The 19705-nt window shown below is 35.1% G+C and overlaps 1 protein-coding gene across 3 annotated transcripts in view; it reads right to left on the bottom strand.

Annotated features, from left to right (window-relative positions):
* RANBP9 (RAN binding protein 9) overlaps positions 1-19705 on the bottom strand; it is a 105761-nt gene that overhangs the window by 11175 nt on the left and 74881 nt on the right. For all 3 annotated transcript variants that reach the window (XR_005217934.1, XM_037843573.1, XM_037843574.1), the window contains exons 6-12: positions 13876-14060; positions 10958-11070; positions 9685-9793; positions 8585-8775; positions 6671-6812; positions 3742-3863; positions 1916-2067 (exon numbers count right to left, since the gene is read on the bottom strand). Coding sequence is in view for 2 of the 3 variants with exons in the window: in XM_037843573.1 (XP_037699501.1) it covers positions 1916-2067; positions 3742-3863; positions 6671-6812; positions 8585-8775; positions 9685-9793; positions 10958-11070; positions 13876-14060 (1014 nt within the window). In the remaining variant the exon portion in view is untranslated. The remainder of the gene's footprint in view (positions 1-1915; positions 2068-3741; positions 3864-6670; positions 6813-8584; positions 8776-9684; positions 9794-10957; positions 11071-13875; positions 14061-19705) is intronic.

Raw genomic sequence — 19705 nt, 5'->3', positions numbered from 1 at the left:
CATCCTCTGTACTTAGCAAATGAGTCGGTAACTCAGTTTCCTACATGGAGAACTTTAGATGTTCCAAATAATTTAAAAATAGAGCCTGAGGGTGTTAAGTTTCTCTTAGCACTCCCAATATCAGAAAAGGTATACTGGTGATGAAAATTCTCAATCAGGAAAAATCAATTATACTTTTCAAATGAATTCAACTTTGATTTAATAAATATTTATTTAAGACCTATGTTCTATAAACATTAGAAAGATATACTTAAAAAGGGGGTGGGACAGTAAAGACATAATCTGACCTCAAGAACTCTTAATCTTACAGGGAAAATGACATTTTCCAGACATATTAATGTCTAATTTGACTTTAAATAAAAATTGTTCATTCTTAACTGCGCTTAATGGCATTGCATAAAAGAATGTTCTTGTTCATGGTAATTGTATACGTGAATTATAGTGTTTGTTCCAGGATGTGTGCAGCTCGCTCTCATATGTTCAGAATACAGAGCAATAGATGATGAATGATAGGGAGGGAGGGAGGGAAAGAAAGAAATGGTGTGACAGGATGTTAAAGCTGGTGGATCGGGGTTTCGGGGGAGGGGGTTCAGGGTATGCTGGAGTTCTGTGTATGGGGTTTGTATTGTTCTTGCAACTCTTCCTATAACTTTGAATTCATTTCAAAATAAAATTTAAAAAAAATTGTTCAAAGGGCAAAATCTACTAATTCTCTTTTATTTAGCATAAAATTTGAATTATTTATCTAACCCTTTTTTGATAGCTCAGGTTACCATTAGAAATCATAGTTACTGTCACATACAGTAGATGAAGTATTTAATACAGTGAATCCACCTCTCTTCCCACCTCAGCTACTGGAAACACAAGATCACAGGCCTTTAACTTGAGGTGTATCATAGGGAGCACCTTAACCCACCCTAGACTAGGCAGATATGTTATGTCTACACAGGTGCTGTACTGAGGTTATACTGCAGGTAGCTGTTTTATTTCTACCGATTTTATACCAAGTTTACTAGATGAGCTGCTACTTATTAAGTATTGCTGATGGGTACATAGCTCTCAGTTCAGGTCAGGAAGAGAGGGCAGGAGTCACTGCCTTTTGCCCTTTCCTGCCATACCCAAGCATCAAGGCCACCACATGAATCTCTCTTTGTTTTTCTGGACTTCTTTTAAAACATTCAGAAGAAAATGCTTATAACGAATGAACCTTGAACTCAACCTAACGCAGGGTAAAAAAATTAAATTGCTAAGGGTTTGGGGGCTTTTTTAAGTATGAAAAGAAAAAAAACTTAAAAGATCCCTAACATCTTTACAACTAAATGCAACGCTGACCTAAGGAGAAATTCCTTCATCTTCAACTGATACACAAAATGTTACTAACTTACTGAACTGTTTAAATTTTATCCATTTATATCTCATAGACAGCAATCCAAAACAGACTTTAACCATCCTGGCTGTGAAAGATGACTCAGCCCTTCACTAATCCCGATCAAAATTAAAACCTTATATTATACATTCAGTATGCTGCAACAGTGAACAACATTTACTGAAATAATAAAATTATCTCAAATTTATACTTTTATTAGCACACTCATTTTATTTCTCCTAATGACTTTGCCAATTTTATAGCTGAGAAAATAAGACTAAGAACGTAACTTGAAAAAGGCCACACAATGCTGGTAAGTGGTGTAACTGGGGTTTAATCCAGATTTCATCTTGAAGTCCACTGCTCCTTCCGGCAGATGAGCGCTCCCTAGCCCCATCAACAATTTCCACTCTAAGCTGGGCCAGGGGAAAGGGAGATCTATGTTCAAGTTTCCCAACAAGAATTTCTAGTACACTATTCAGTGTTTTACAAACTACATTTTAGTTCACTTGACACATTTATAATTTTTCAAGGGAAAGCAAATGTTACCTTCAGCATTTTTTTATTTGCTGTGTTCTTGCCACATTCTCTCCTCAGTTGTTCACTCATCGCTTGCAGCTCTCTTCCAAAGTGGATCATTCTCTCTATGGCCGCCTGACTTCCCCCACACAACTGGCGTCGTAACTGACTCGAGTCTACTTCTGTAAGCATAACAAACAAGGATTTTACTGCCTTACTGAACAGAGTGCAATGAAGAAATGAACACGAATCATTTATAACATTTCCATACACTTCATTTAGTAACTACTACTTAATGTTTCCCCTAAATATGCAAATTTATTTTTAATTTAAAATGACACTTTACAGTTAAAAGGTATACTTTATCTAGGTCTCAAGGGTCTAGGAATCCAATATCTATCTAGCATGCAGTTAAGAGGTGACAACTTTTTGAGTATTAGGATGTTCCTAGTATGTCAGGAAAGTTTTCAGAGAAGTTAAGTGCAACTCTACATTAAGCAACATTAGAAAAAGACAAAAATAATTGCCTCTCAGGCTGCTTTAACTGACATAGAACAGAGGAATAAAATAATTCCTAGGAGCTAACAGAGACTAATTGAGTCCAATAAAAACAAAGATGACACCATATTATACTAATTAAAAGGATTAATTATACAACTTTTAGAAAAATACTGTTTTTAAGAAAATAGTTTTATAGTATATATCTTGGTTGGCAACAGTCACTGAGCAACAATATAACTGTATAAATCACTAATAATAATTATGTATAAATCACTTATAATGGAGATGATGATGGTAACATTTATTAAACATATAACTTTGTGCTATTAGCTTTCCACAGATTAATTCATTTAATTCCACTAGCCTATGAGGTAGTTATTACTATACCCATTTTACAAATGAAGAAAGTGAGGCACAGAGTGGCTAAGTAACTCACACAAGGTCACACAACTAGTAAGTGGCAGTACCAGATTTCAATTCCAGGTCTGGCTCTAGAAGCCCAGCTTTCAATGCTTAAATTACTCTTTTAAAGTCATGGCTGCCAGTACCAAATAGAGTAAAACTGTGCTTTTTCTTCAAACTGCTTGTTTGGAAAAGCGATTATACACTGGAACACATAATCCTCAACAAGATGGCAATACAGACTATAAAATAATTTTGCATTTATAAAGTCTAACAATCGTTAGAGCATATGTAAGAAATCTAATGCTACCATGGAATTCTGACAAATAATTCAGAAGCATCAATAATTTTTGCTCTCCAGTTGATGGGATAGTTTTCTGATGGTTGAACTTTATGATACACTTCACATTAAGTTGTTAACAAAGTAAAATTATATATGCTGTTATAACTTTGGGGAAAGGAGTGGCCATACTTTGGCACCATGTGCCAGGCACATGGTCACACAGGTTTTTGTTACATGAATTTAAGAAATTCTGTTGGATGAGAATCTACAAAATCATTTCTACCCATTTGGCCTTATTAGCCACATTGAAATTAAGTGTAAAAACTTTTCATTTCTCCAACCCTCAAATACCCTAAATGCTCAATGCTAATAGGTTAGTACTGCTGCATTAATGGAAACACTAAAGTTGAGCCTGAACAGGTATTCAGCAATGAAAAACACCTGACCCTTAACTTTAGAAATTACTGAAAAGTAACCCTCTCTATTCTCTCTAGCAACCCACTGTGTCTCAAGGAAAGTTTAAGAGAAATAATATTTATCATTGTCAAATCCTATGGCACATACATCTTAAATCTGGTTTACACTCATCAGCTGCGGATCAGTACAAGTAAAAACATAACCTTGCAGCCATCATTTTTTTATTAAAAATGTAAGAAATATCACTGCAGACCCATTTCGGTGTCACAATCTTCCATTTCGTGGTCATGTTTAGAGCTACCATTTAGGAAACCATTGGATGAAGTTTCTCCAACTCCATTGGAGTAGTGATCTGTTTCCATGTCTACATCATTACTGAAAATGAAAAAACAAACCTAATTTTAGAAATCGTATACTTGCAGGTTAGTTTAAAATAAATTATTACTCAACTATATAGCCTACTTATAAACTGACTTCACAAAGCAATAGCAATCTGCAAAAAAGGTAGTTAGATCTCAAATGTATTCAAAGCCAAATATGTAGCAGACTTTGAACAAATCTGTACCCTCTGAAGATAAGGAAGAATAGAGAACATATGCTAAAATGGAGTGGTTTTCATGACTTCAATATGGAGAGATCATACCTTGGGCTCAATAATCCTAACTATTTCAAATCTAGAACTGCATCTGATTCTTTATTAATTCACTCTTGCCCCAGCATTCATTTCCAGCATGTAAGGGGGAAACCTCACTCTCAAAACTGAACTTAATAAACCTGGAACCCACTTCACCTCTTTCCTGCCCTCACAATATTCAACCTGCTTCTAGATTATACTGCTTTAATACTCTTGACATTTTGGCATTTGTCCTTACTACTTAAAAATACACCCCTCTCAAAAGTAAAAAATAATCTTAAAATCAAATTTTACAACTACTCAGCCGTACCTTCTCAGACCTTTTCAGCACTCAGTACTATTTCTATGGAACCAGCGTCCTTATTAAAGGTTCTCAAGTATTGCTGAATGTTAATTTGCTGAAGGTTAATTTTCTGAATGTTAATTTTCAAAGTGTGGTATTGGACACTTAGGATATTTCAGATTTTCTCTCATTTCATTTACTGAATGAATACCCATGTGCCAGTTAACTAGATCTGGACAATTTTAAGCTGTCAATCAATGTATGTTGTTCAAAGACCCAACCACACTCTTATAAACAATGATAAATATCTAATCTTTAAGATTCCTTCTGTGAAGATCTAAGTAATGATTATACAGCCCAGAGGCAAATGCTTCATGGAAATTTAGGAAACATTTAAATAAAAATGATCTTTTCTCACAAAGCAATGACTATTCACTGTAGAAAACAACACTGAAACAAATGAGCAAAAAAAATTATGTAAATGCCGCCAGAGGTAACTCCTGGTTAATACCTCAGGGTAAGTGTGTGCATAGCTACTTCTGTTAGTAAAATCTGAAGATCCTGGGGAGAAGGGGGCAGTGGCCCTAGACTACAGGGTCACTTCTTCAGTCAGAAAAGCCTGCTTATTATCTAGATAAACTTTGGGAATTGATAAGAAAAACCAAACTTCTAAAATTAATATTTAATTTAATAGACATTCTTGAGAGCACAGCTTTTAATGGTCTTAATAAACTACTAAACCTTTTGTGGACAATAGAATATTTGAAAAGCATTCATTCATCCAACACACATCTGAGAGCTTCTGAGGCATGTACCATGTTAGAGGCTAAGGATATAATGATGCAACAGCCTCTACCCTCCAGCAGCTAAAAGCCTATTAAAAAGCAAATTACGTTGTCCTATTACATATTGATCAGCACTATGAACAAAGTTCAGCACAAGGAACACTACAACATATGATCCAGTAGTCTGGAAGGGATGAAGAGCAAGGGAAACATCCTGGCAGAGGTAATATCTGAACTGAGTTTTGCAGCTTGAACAGAAGTTAGGATGGAGGCGAGGGAGGGCAGGAAGAAGAGCATTTCAGGTGGTGAGAGGCATAAAGGAAAAAAGCTTCAGTTTAGATATCAGTCAGAAATCCTGGAACTAGTCTCAGCACAGCAGCTGACTAGCTACTAGGCACTGACTCTAAAAAAGAAGTCATTTGCTTTTCTAATATTCAGTTCCACATCGGTAAAATGGTTTAAATTGTTAACACCATCTCTGCTAAGTTCACAATATTATTTTAAGGAAAGACATTATCAACTATAAAGTAGCTGTTACTGTTTAAAGGCTAGTTACCTAAAACTTTACTTTCTTCTTCTTCTACACTGCATGCAAAGGAAGATGCTGTGTCATCAACCCCTTCCGTTACGCATGCTTCCCTGAACTCAGGTAATAATAGGTCTCTTTAGCAACTTCCTACCATGAAGAGAGCGTTTAAGAGAAAACCCCATGAAGTGACTGCAGCCCTACCCTCAAGCAATAGCAGAACTCTTTATCAATGATAGAGAACCATGAAGTACGATACAGCACTCAAGGCTGCTTAGTGGTTTGGGCAGGCTCATTCATGAGCCTGGTATTCAATGTAATGTTCCAATTCAAATTATTCTACTTCATGAGCATTAAAACCCGAGTACGACAAGGGTCCTGGTATATTGATTTAACTATCTCTTTCCTCAAAACTCCTTGCAGTCAGAGACCATGCCATAGTCACCTTTGCATCCTAAGTGCCTAACAGAATGTTTGGTATCCAATAGGTCCTCAATGTGTGTTTACTAAATGGCTCAACCATCTGCTATATACAAGCTACTTAAAGATGAACTTTCAAGAAAATGCCTCTGTAAAACATTCCACACTTTTACACTTACAAAAAAAAAAAAAAAAAACGCACACAGAGTAAAGACGAGTTATAAATGTGTCTTGTATTAACATTAGAGGTTATATACACTATTGTGACTTAACTTGAAAACATAACAAATAGCATTTATGGACTACCTGTGTATGTTCTCTGGTTGGCAGGAAATTCAAAGGAAGAGAGTATATAGAGGGAGTAAAATGAAAAGCTCTGGACAACTTTTTCTATCATTTTATTCTCTGGAGCCTTGGGAACTCTCAGATCCTCACTTGGGGCCACATAATTCAGTTTCTTTCAAAATTATTAACAATGATGATACCTACAGTTAGGTTGCTTACACTAATGCAAAAGCCAGGGAAATCACTCACCTGGTGAAGTTAACTTGCTGTGATCTTGACATATTTATACTGTTCAGTTCTGGAACATTCAGATTGGATGACTGGTGTTTACTATGGCAGTACGATTGATGTGCTTTATTTGATATTACACCATTACTACAACTTTCAAAACCTGAAAAAAAGAAGAAAAGGATACCACATGGAAATAAACACAAACACTAATTTACTGATTAGAATATAAACAATGAACCCATGTTGTGATTTTTGTATTGAAGACTCTTATAATGTAGGAGAGTCAATGGACTACGTCACATCTCCTCTAACATTTATTGAAGGCTTAACTCTGAATCACATGTATAACCCTCACAGTTCCCCTCTGAGGGCAGTCAAATCAGCACCCCCATTCTACATACAACTATACTGAGGCTCAGAGAATTTAAGAAACTTGCCCATGATCACACAGCTAACTATCAATGGTTTGCAGTTAATTAAAACTAATCATTATCATTGTTTTTGAAAGGAAAGCAAACTGTCCCCAAGTAACAATGATACAAATATTTAAAATATTGTTAAGAGATGAGGTGGAGAGGACAGAGGAGTAGAAGAAACAGCATATGTGAAAGCAGAAAAGCATTACCACAGGACATGTCAACTGAATGAAAATAGCTTGGCAATGATGAGGTATAACGTGGAGATGATACTTTTTATGTTAAAGTTAAGAACTCTAAATTTTATTCAGACGTGTGGAATGTCATTAAAAGATATTAACAAGAAGCATGATATGATCAGGTTTGAATTCAGAGGATGACCTGGGCACAAGCGTGGAGGAAAGCAACATGGAGACCAGCCAGGCAGCGCGGGCATTAACCCAGGCAGGCAGTGGTGGTCTTGGATTATGGCGGTGGAAACGAGAGACATGAAGGATACCGAGGAGGAAAGACTGATGTATGACTGGCAGGATGTAGATGAGTCCAAGTTAAAGTTAAAAAGCTGAAATTACTTGGTGTTTTGGCTTTGAGTGACTGAGTGGACCGTAATGCCACTACCAAGACAGGAATTCATGAAAAAAGGTTTGGGGAAAGAAGAAGAGTTGCTTTAGACAGGCCAAGCCTGCAGAGGTTGTATGCTGGTTAAAAAGGGTGATGGTTAATGGCAGCAACAAGAAAATCCTCTGCATGTACAGGATGGTGATGTAAACAGAGGGGCAGTGATACACAAAGAGTAAATACTGACTGAGAAAAAGTGAAGGGTTACTCTACTTTGTTGAAAGGAAAGAAAACATTATTTGACTTCTGTTTGAGAAACCTAAACATACAGAGGAAAGATAGCTTGGAAAACACAGAATTAGAGACAAGCAAAGAAAGTTGATTGAGAAGGAACTGAAATAAACCTGTAAAAGTATTAACACAAAAGCTTTAGAAAGGAGAAAACCAAAAGCCAAAGACAGTAAGACTAGTTAGCTGAGAAAGGGATAGGAGAAAATGAACCAGGCAGAGGGCAGACTCATGCAAGAAGCTTGGTTGGGAAAGAATGGAAAGAGAGAAATGGGCAGCCCAGCTGGGTTTGGTGACAAATGGCATAAGTTATTACAGCCATATCACCTTCATGTTTATACTTCATTAAAACACACAATTACCTTTTCATTACAAAATTATCTACGATTTAATTTCTAGAGACAACTCCTTCTGAATGTTGACTATTTATGAAGATCTGCTAATAACCTATTTTCAGAAACAGCTGTTCTTTAGATTACCTCCTAGCTGATGACACATGAATCTGATGCACCTATCATTTTTCATCCAGAACATTCTGAGACCAAGTATACACATTTGCAAGAAAGCTACCCGGAACAAGTCTAGATTTTTTTTAAAAAATCATTTTTATTTTTCAAAATTGTACGGAACAGTAAAAATTTAAAGATGATTGCATAAAATTGAACCTCACCAGAAAAATGTGCAGTACTTCCTTTGCCTGATGCTAAATTATGGATATTTATTCCATGGCTGGGGCTCATACTTGGACTACTAAAAGGTCGAGGACTAACAGGATAACTGTCTTGAGATTTTGGACTTCGGCCTCCCAAACATCGTACTTCACTATCTGTACCATTCACCATTTCTATAAATTGACGCACTCTAAAAGAGAAAAGAAAAATTCACTTTTTGGACATCATCTTCAAGTGGTCCTTACTTAACAGCAACAGATTTCTGAAATGAAATATTTTAACAACTTGTTTTTATCAGTAAGTCTGGTCTTTAGATAGTGAACTTAAATACTAAATATGGTTTCAAATACTGTATTCCTTAAAGAATAAATTTAAAATTTTCCAGAAAAATTAAAGTATAATGCAAAAGACATCACAATAATTTTGTTTTCTTTAATCAAGATTTACTTGAAAAACTGAAAATCTACCTGTGGCTATAATGAAGTTTAAGTGGGCCTCATTTTAGCTAAAATAATTTAATCAGAATAGTATCTGCAATTGGTAGCAACTCATTTAGTACACAAGAACCTGATGGACTTTTATGTATATACAATACACAGCAATAGCCTCCCCTCACTTCTTAACCAAAATAGGTCTTATGTGAACTTTTATGCTAAAGCAAAACAATTCTGACATTTGGCTTCCAGAGGGATTCTGTTGCTTTAAGACTTGAAATCTTAAGGATGATAACATGCCTTTTATCATAACAAAGATTCATTTAAGACCAATTTAAAAATCTGAAGCAGATGTACTATAAGGTATTTTTTAAAGAGAAAAATTGTGACCCATCTAAATCAGATTTTCACATTTCTAAGCATAGAGATAGAATGATAAAAGAAGAAACACATAGCAAAAGATACCATGGGCTTATTGTGTTCAACACAGAAGTGTTTTCTAACCTATTACTTAAATATGTGTATTACAAAATTATATGTAAATGTCTGAAACAAGGTAAAACAAAAATTAAAACTATGAAAGCATGAAAATGATTTTGGCTATATAAAACACAAAAATGATACATATATATAAAATAATACCACATTTTATTAGACAAACTCACTTTAATGTGAAAAGGAGATTAGGATTTCTTTCAAGTAAACTTGGATATAACTGTTGTGTTGTTTCAATGGCTTCTCCCATTCTTCCTGCTAACACCAATTTCTGAATTCCTATTCAGAAAAAGAAAGCAAGAGATGACCTTTTGAAAATAAAAACATAAACCTGGTAGGATCCTCAAAAAAAGGGTGGAGTTAGTAAAATATCTTTAAATAAATTATTGGAATTCTTTTCCATTTCTTTTTCTAAAATCATAGTTTCCATTAGGGAATCCGGGAAAAATTTCAGACACTAAAAAATTAGAAAACTACTTTCACAAATTATTAAAAAGCCACAAACCAATAGAGAATATAAGAAAAAACCTGTTAAACAATACAGAAGTTTCAAACACTAAAAAGACTATAAAAGATTAGAGATAGAATATGCAAAATGTTTTATCGTATGACCTTTTGAACCCAGGATTAGAAGAATGCTAGCTTTTGAGTAAGATTTGAATTCAACATTCACTGAGGATTCAGTGTGTTAGAATATTTGCTAAATTAGATGGGGATTCAGAATGGGTAAGTGATCATTTCTATTCTTCAGAGCTTATAAAGTAGCAAGACAAGAATAAAATTAGCTGCAACACAATGTAACAGGTGTTATTATAGAAGTTTAACCTATTAAAAAGTTGCTTTTATCCATCATGATTTGTTTTGGTCCCTATGCTCTCACCAAGCCCTACCTCCCCTGATGAACTAACAGCACCAATTTTAGGATGGCTAACGTATTACTGCAGATTGGCTGTCATGCTGACCTGCCTTTGTTAGAACAGGCCCTAGAGCTCTGGCCACATGAGCACTGGTCCTAAGCAATAAACACTTATGATCAATACTATTTTAAATTTAGATAGCAATTTAAATTCAAAGAAATTAATTTTGTTCATGTATTATCTCCACTAACTTCAAATTAGGACTACTTTACTATGAAGAAAACCTTTTTGTAAAATGTTCACTTCCTGAAAGGATAAGAAAACATTTTTTATTTTAAAAAAATGGTAAAGACATTTCTTTCAAAAACTGCTCCAAAATTATCTAAATCCAGAACTCTGGCATAATCCTATGTGATTTTTTAAAAAAACTGATCTTCAAAAGTGTCAATGAAAATAAATTTCAGAGGTCTCATTTTAAAATATATGTGAAAATGTTTTTAATTTAAAAAATGAAATTTCTAAAAAATGAAGTGCCCAAACCTATAATCTGAAAACAAGTGTTAGCCATGCACCACAGGATCCTTACTTTGTCTATTCTTAATGGAAGCTAATTCTTCTAGTACGGTCTGGTCTGTAGATCTGGCAAAGGCCTCTGCTGTGGCACAGTACCCATGGTGGACTAAGTAAGATGAAACCATTCTTAAAATAAAAAGAAGAAACATCTTTTAGTCAAGCAAATACATGTCTCATACTACAATTTAAATAAACAAGGCCTGCTATGGTGTTATAAAACCCACCTATTTCCTTGAAACAATTAAGGCTTGAAGAACCTCAACTTTAAAGTCCAAAAAATCATCCTGTTCTGTTTGTGCAGTATTTTCAAAAAGATATTGCAAATGCTATGTTGATACTACTCTCCCTAAAACAAATAATATTAAAGAATCATGGACATGAAATGGATCTTTCTGATTCTCAGCACCCCTTTACCCTTAAGTTCTTCCCTATTTATTTCTCATCCTTATAGTCAATCCTACCAGCCATAACTTAGTTCATCCTTGTATGATTATCCCAGTAAAGTATATGCATTTTGTAAAGTAAAACCATCTAAAAAGAACAGATTAATTCTTTGTGTTCCAGAGTTCAGCCACTTTCTCTACCTACTAAGTAAAGGAGATAACAAACTGTGAACAGAAGAAATACTCATGAGAACCCAGAGAGAAACTCTTCCAGAGCAAAATCTATGGGGTAATCATACCCGTAAACTGGAGTCTGCTTTCTAATCTAAACCATTTGGTATGGTCTTGCACAAGGAGGTGAATTACTCAAGTATGATAACTTACATGTTGGCAGCATTTATACACTTCCAGAGCACAAGTTTATTTTTAAAAAAGCCACCAAGTGGTCAAAATATAGATTTACATCTACTCACAAAATGTAGTCAGAAAAACTATCAAGCCAACAATATCCAAGCCCAATTTCAACTTGCAAACCTGCCTTTGCCTGGCACTACTGAAGGGCCTAAGGCACCTCAAGTTAGAAAATGGCAGGGGCAGTGGTTCACCTGGAAAGGTGGTCAGGCAGGGCAGTAAAGGAGGAAAAAACCTCAGAAAAACAGATTTTTCAGTTTATTCCATCCAGTCGTTCAAATTAAACTGAATGTGCCTCCCAGGAGGTCATGGTGAGCACCAATTTTGCAGAGAATGAGGTCGGGGCCCTCAATGAACCCTGCTTGCAGGATTAGGATAAACAGGGTTTCCTCTACTCCCATCCTGATGTGATGCTCAGCAGCAACCACTTTTAGAGGACTAAAGGGATGTGGCACCAGGAGACAGCCCACCCATCACAGCTCCAAACTCATGGCGACTATGAGATTCTGAACAAGTGTTCTTTATTCTTTCAAGTGCTCGAACAGATACTAAGTGTCAAGGCTCTGCAATACCAGAAGATAACTCTAAGGAAGAAGCTATTTCTAGAACCATGTCTCACAATCACCATCCCCTCTAAAATATACACCAAGTTTTCTCATATTTTTAAATCTGAGAATGTTAAAAGCATTCATACAGACATTTAAGATGGATTGTGCTGGACTGGGGACATCTGAAAACTTTTGCTGTTTTCTTGGGCTAGATTACAATGGTGACTTTTTTATTCCTTTTTTTTTCCCCCTCAATTATATATTAACTTTATTTTTCAGAGACTCAAAGCCTCCAAATGTTCCTATGCCAGTCAAAACCTGAAACCCATGGGCACCAGTCTTTCAAAGAACAACCAGTTTCATTCCTCTGCCCCCAAATGTAATGTCCCTTCTCAGCAAGTGACAATGACTTTTTAAACTTAATGGTAGTTATTGAATTTTTACATCTATACTGTTTCAAGCTTTAAGAGCTACCATTTAGTATTAATGACATGCAGGTGTCATCTCTAGCCTTTCAGCAAAGGTACAGTCTAAAAGGTTGACAGTCACAGGATTTCTATATGCCTCCTGGCTTCTATAATGAAATTCTCCTTTTTAAAAAACAAACAAACAAAAACTGCCTAATAAAACAGGTTGAAAGATTCTGGTAGAAGAGGAATTGAGATAAAAGTTTTTCATTTTATAGTACTTTTATTTGACCACACTTTCTGCTCTATTTCAGGCCATCCTCCACCACTGTTATTATTGAATCCTAATGACTGATCCTGCATTTCGAAATCTTAATTCCATATTCATTGCTCCTTAGTCTTTTCATTCCCTTTACCTTCTCTTAAATGTCTAATAATAACATATACAAGTGAGTGGCATTAAAATTCATTAGTAAGGTATTTTAAAATTCTTTAAGCTAGAGGTAGTTGGTCAGGCTTTTTCATTTATAAGGCGGGCAATTACAATCTTCTTGAATCTACAGGAAAAATATATAAATATTTAGCAAAAAGGGGCCCAGTAAATGAAAATTCAGCCAAATCCTGAAATGTAAAATATATTGTCTTCATTCCCATACATACATAAGCTATACCATTATTTTGACTGCTTACTCCTACCAAGCAACAATTCTCTCATCAATATGTGAACTACTGCTGACCTACAGAGCCAAGTTCCTATCCAAAAACCAAAAATCCTAAATTATACAATCTAGATTATCTCTCTGAATCTACCTTTTCATTGACATCTTTAACAACTGAATCATGTAACCTTTGGAAATCATTAAATCCCATTACAAAGGACAGCAAAGGGATTAATCTAATTTAAGCAACCTGGTGTCACTTTATTTCTCCTATCAAATTAATGTCAGACAAATACAATTCTGTATGCATGTCTCCCAATCAGACATTATTTTTTATTTTGTTTAAATTGCTGGAAGTAAATTAAAATATACATTTTAGAGAAATTGTAGAGATTAAAATATACATTAAAATTATGTTTAAATTAGTAGATTAAAAAAACATTCCACAAATACCAGAAAAATAAAATGCTTAACATAAAAAAATACTTTTGAATAATGTCAATTCAAATTTCTTCATTCTTACTTTTGTATCATAGTCTGCCATTCCCCTTCTCGTTCTCCAATGGGAAACCGGTCTATCTGTGCCTGTATTTTGGTTCTCCACTCTCGCATGTAGTCTTCGATATCAAACACAAATGGATGTTGCCCAAAATTGGCATCAACTACTTCTCCTGGTGTCTGAAGCCCCACAGTAGGATACAAATTTGGCTGTTAAGACAATATATTTCATTAACTGTCTATCCCTTTTATGTTAAGACATTCTTTCTTTCAAATGCTATCTTTAAAAGAACAGAACTACAAACTTATTTAATGAATATTTTAAAATCCCTATCAAAATATTAATAAAGACTTTCAAATGATTTTAAAAACATTATATGTTAGATGAAAAATATAACTTCCTGAAATCTAAACACTGAGAAAATACACAAAACAACCTAAGCATATAGTAGGAACAAGTTCACAGAAATGTTGCTATATTATGTAACTTTCTTGGGGTAAAGTAGGAACATGTTGGAAGTTAAGCAGTTATCTTAGGTTAGTTGTCTTTTTCTTACTCCCTTGTTATGGTCTCTTTGAAATGTTCTTTTATTGTATGTTTGTTTTCTTTTTAACTTTTTTTTTCATACAGTTGATTTAAAAAAGAAGGGAAAGTTAAAAAAAAAAAAGAAAAGAAAGAAAGAAAAACAAGGAAAAAAAAAAAGATGTAGTGCCCCCTTGAGGAGCCTGTGGAGAGTGCAGGGGTATTCGCCTAACCCACCTCCATGGTTGCTAACATGACCACAGACATAGGGGACTGGTGGTTTGATGGGTTGAGCCCTCTACCATAAGTTTTACCCTTGGGAAGATGGTTGCTGCAAAGGAGAGGCTAGGCCTCCCTATATTTGTGCCTAAGAGTCTCCTCCTGAATGCCTCTTTGTTGCTCAGATGTGGCCCTCTCTCTCTGGCTAAGCCAACTTGAAAGGTGAAATCACTGCCCTCCCCCCTACGTGGGATCAGACACCCAGGGGAGTGAATCTCCCTGGCAACGCAGAATATGACTCCCGGGGAGGAATGTAGACCCGGCATCGTGGGATGTAGAACATCTTCTTGACCAAAAGGGGGATGTGAAAGGAAATGAAATAAGCTTCAGTGGCAGAGAGATTCCAAAACGAGCCGAGAGGTCACTCTGGAGGGCAGTCTTACGCACACTTTAGACAACCCTTTTTAGGTTCTAAAGAATTGGGGTAGCTGGTGGTGGATACCTGAAACTATCAAACTACAACCCAGAACCCATGAATCTCGAAGACAGTTGTATAAAAATGTAGCTTATGAGGGGTGACAATGGGATTGGGAAAGCCATAAGGACCACACTCCACTTTGTCTAGTTTATGGATGGATGAGTAGAAAAATAGGGGAAGGAAACAAACAGACAAAGGTACCCAGTGTTCTTTTTTACTTCAATTGCTCTTTTTCACTCTAATTATTATTCTTGTTATTTTTGTGTGTGGGCTAATGAAGGTGTCAGGGATTGATTTAGGTGATGAATGTACAACTATGTAATGGTACTGTAAACAATCGAAAGTACGATTTGTTTTGTATGACTGCGTGGTATGTGAATATATCTCAATAAAATGATGATAAAAAAAGAAAAATAAATAAATAAATAAATTTATACCTCTGAGCACTAAATGTAATGGAGGAAAACACATATGTATTGATTAGTTTCAACTTAAAAATATGACCACAAAAAAAAAAAAAAAAAAAAAAAAAACCTAAGCATCTATTTTATTTTTTCAGGGACCATATTATATTACATGGTGTGGCATTATACTTCTACTATGTGAAGGCACAATTCCTGTTTTAAGAATATGTCATAACACAGTTATGGAGATTCAAGTATAAACACATAGTTCAGGTTTATCACTGCTTTATATATGATATATTTCTATAAAGTGCATGTTATAAAGCTACCACAGAAGTACAATCCTCACTGGGCATGTACTATATTTTTCATTTACTACTTTCATATATCTGTACATTTGGAACACCTTTAAAAAGGGAAGGGAAAGAAAATAAGCCCTCTCATCTACATAAAACATATTTCATTACACAAAAATTTAAAACAACATAACCTTTTATGAAAGAAATTTTGGCAAAATCTATTAAAATTTCTATTAAAATTGACAAAGCAATTTCAATGTAGGAATCTAATCCTACAGAAAAGCAAACATGTGCAAAGATATATTTGTAATGGCAAATATATCTATTTACATTATTTGTGATATAACAATTTATATTATTTGTAATGGCAAAAAATTTAAAAGAATGTCCATCAATAGGTGATATTACACACATTCATCAAATCTGTTTCAGTAATTGTAGGTTAGATATACCATTATTTTATGTCTGAGAAAAAACAATGCCAATTAAATTCTGACAACCTATAGATTCCAAGATGCACCCCATCTCAGAAATGTTAAAATACGAAAAACTGTGTGCCTTAGAATTGATAAATTGTGGTAGCACGTTTGTACAATAAGAGATTATAAAAGAAGCAAAAAGAACAGAGAAAAAATGTGTACACTGATACAGAAGCATGTCCAATACTAAATGAAGAAAGTAATCAACAAGAATAGTGTGTATACTAGGATCCCATCTTTTTTGTAAATACCTAAACAATGGACATATAAAGAATGGCTTACTTATGTTTAGAAATAGGTCTGGATGGATAGACACTCAAGTTAAAACAGTCGTCATATCTAAAGAAGCTGGGATTATGAGGAACTTCTCTTTTGTACATTCTGTATTTATAACCATTTCCTTTATTATTTGAATATTTAACACTATTTTTACTTCTGTAATCAGAAAAAGACAAAAAAAAAAACTTGAAATAGTATTAAGTCAGTTTGGGCTCACTGAAAAGTAATTTAAGTATAATTTTTATACACCATTTACTCAACCTTAAAACAGAAGAATTTGGGGGAAAGGGATTTAAGGATATAGTTCTTAACTTGCTAGATTACAGATTTTTAAAAATATAACAGCCTTTTAAGGGTACAATTGTGCAACCATAACCACAAATTTTAGAGCATTTTCTTCACTCCAAACAGAAACCCCATACCCATTAGCCATCATTCCCCTTTCTCCTGCCACCCCAAACTCCTGACAACCACTAATCTACTTTCTACTCCTATGGATATATTACCATTCTGAACATTTCATAGGAATAGAATCAAGACAATATATGGTTTTCTGTGACTGGTTTTTTTCATTTAGAATACTGTTTTCAAGGTTCATTCATGTTACATCATGTATCTGGATTATAGATTTATATGAAATAATGTTTTCCAGGAAAATTTCTAAATTAAAAAAAAAAATTCCTATGTACTAGACAAAGTAAGAAAATGTAAATCTTAATGAAAAGAATCAAAAAATAGGTCTCATTTCTATTAACTTGTGAAAGATAAAGATATACTAAAATTATTTTCAATCTAGAAACTGTTCAAAAGTTGATTTCAAGTCAACCTAAAGAGCTGGAAGGTAGCATCATTTTAAATGAAAATAGCCACTATAACAAAAGGAATTTACCTAATCCCAAACTGAATTAGTCTGTAGATAAAGATATTTCTCAAATTGGTGAGGTAAACTGGGGAAGAAAGACTGTTCTGAAAAAGCTCTAAGGTTTTCGGAGCTGTATAAACATCCTAGGACTGTTCCATGAATGTGGCAATACAATCTAGGTAAACTGGTTTTTCTGCAAATCTACATTCTCCCAGGATTTAATGCTGCAACTGGCTAGTGAGATCACTGGTATGGAACATACAAACACTGGCTCGGTGTTTCCTTTAAGGGGCAAGGACTAACTTTTTCCTTCCTTTTGAAGTAGAAGAAACTATGTAGCATGTGGAAGTCCCAAAAGATCTCAGTAATAAAAACGAAAACCTCTCAGAACCACTCTATTAAAAGGAAACGTTAACAGCCACCATAACAACCTTCTTACCCACTGTTGCAAAGTGGAATTACTACCATTATTTAATTACAGACAAGGGAAAAAACATAACTGATGATTCAAAAATTGGGCAAAAAATAATCAGAAGTAATTTAACTTGTATGGTCAGTTTATTCAAACAGCATAATTACATGGAACTTTGAATAGGAAATGAGATCTGGTAGGTTTGCACAGGCTAGTATGAAATCCTGATACATCTGAAAGTAATTTGGGCAGAGAATAAAAATGTATTTGCAGGGCCCCCCTGTAAGAAAGGAATAAGTTTAATTTTCACATAGAGACAGCATGGAATAAGGGAAATGGAGGCAAAACCAGTTTAAACAAGCCCCAGACAAAGAGAAGAGAGAATCTGCCTGCTCCTTATATGGAAAAGTAACCATAGTTACTGGAATGTAAAGAGATATGAGGTAATATCAGAGGCGGGAACTCACAGCAAAAAAAAATAAAAATTTGGGGGGGATAGGCTGATCAGTTCAAAATCTCAATAATGAGCTAGTTGGCTCTCTAGAATTGGCTGTACAAATTAAAATCTCAAAAGATGAATTAGTTAGTGTTCTCGGATAGGCTGTAACCTCTGTAGTACCCAGTCAATGGGGAAACAGGGGAGGGACTTGCGAATTAGGAGTAGGAGATTTAAAGATCGCCATTCTCTTCCTCTGGCGCGCCAGTCTTCCATGTGTTTGGCTGGACGCCCTATCTTGCAAGATTGTAAATAAATTCTTTTCTCCTCCAAAACCGAGTGAGCGTTTATTCCCTTACAGGAACCGCTTTATTTCCGACACCCCTGAGGAACTGGGGGAAAATGCAGAAATATTAAACTTCCCCACCTAGGTTATTACCGATGTTCTTGCAAGCACTGAGGACTACCAACGTGATATGCTGAGCCCTCGATCTTCAGGCTTGCCCTTATGAAGCTCATTACTGCAAAGGAAAGACTAAGCCTACTTATAATTGTGCATAAGAGTCTCCCTCTGAATGTCTCTTTGTTGCTCAGATGTGGCCTGTCTCTCTACAAGCCCACTTGGCAGGTAAATCCATGGCCCTCCCCCACTACATGGGATATGATTCCCAGGAGTGTTATCTCCCTGGCAATGCAGAACATGACTCCCAGGGATAAACTGGGAGCCGGTATTGTGGGATTGAGAAAATCTTCTGGACCAAAAGGGGAAGCAAGCAAACTGAAACAAAATAAAGTTTCAGTGGCTGAGAGATTTCAAATGGAGTCAAGAGGTCACTCTGGAGGGTATTCTTATGCATTATAAAGAGATCTCTTTTCAGTCTTTAGTGTATTAGAATAGCTAGAAGGAAATACCTGAAACTGTCAAACTGCAACCCATTAACCTTGATTCTTGAAGATGACTGTATAACTATGTAGCTTATACAGTGTGACTGTGATTGTAAAAACCTTGTGGATCACACTCCCTTTATCCACTATATGGACAGATGAGAATAAAAATGGGGACAAAAAATAAATGAAAAATAAGGTGGGATGGGATGTTTTGGGTGTTCTTTTATACTTTTATTTTTATTCTTATTTTTATCTTTTTTTTTGAGCAATGAAAATGTTTAGAAATTGATTGTGGTGATGAATGCACAACTATATGATGGTACTGTGAACAACTGATTGTATACTGTGGATGACTGTATGGTATGTGAATATAGCTCAATAAAACTGAATTTTAAAAAAATAATTAAAAGGCAGCACAAAAATAGTCACTGTGTCTACAACCAAATAAGCCTTTTCCAAATGATCACTATTTACCAATGAGAAATAAAAAACTAACAAAAACCTGCTTACTCTGACAAGTTGGTTTTACATGCTTAGTGCCAGCAGGGGGAGGGGAGAGGAGACAGAGAGAAAACA

Source organism: Choloepus didactylus, chromosome 7 (assembly GCF_015220235.1).
Source record: "Choloepus didactylus isolate mChoDid1 chromosome 7, mChoDid1.pri, whole genome shotgun sequence".
Lineage (NCBI taxonomy): Eukaryota > Metazoa > Chordata > Mammalia > Pilosa > Megalonychidae > Choloepus > Choloepus didactylus.
This window is presented reverse-complemented; position numbering and strand designations above follow the sequence as displayed.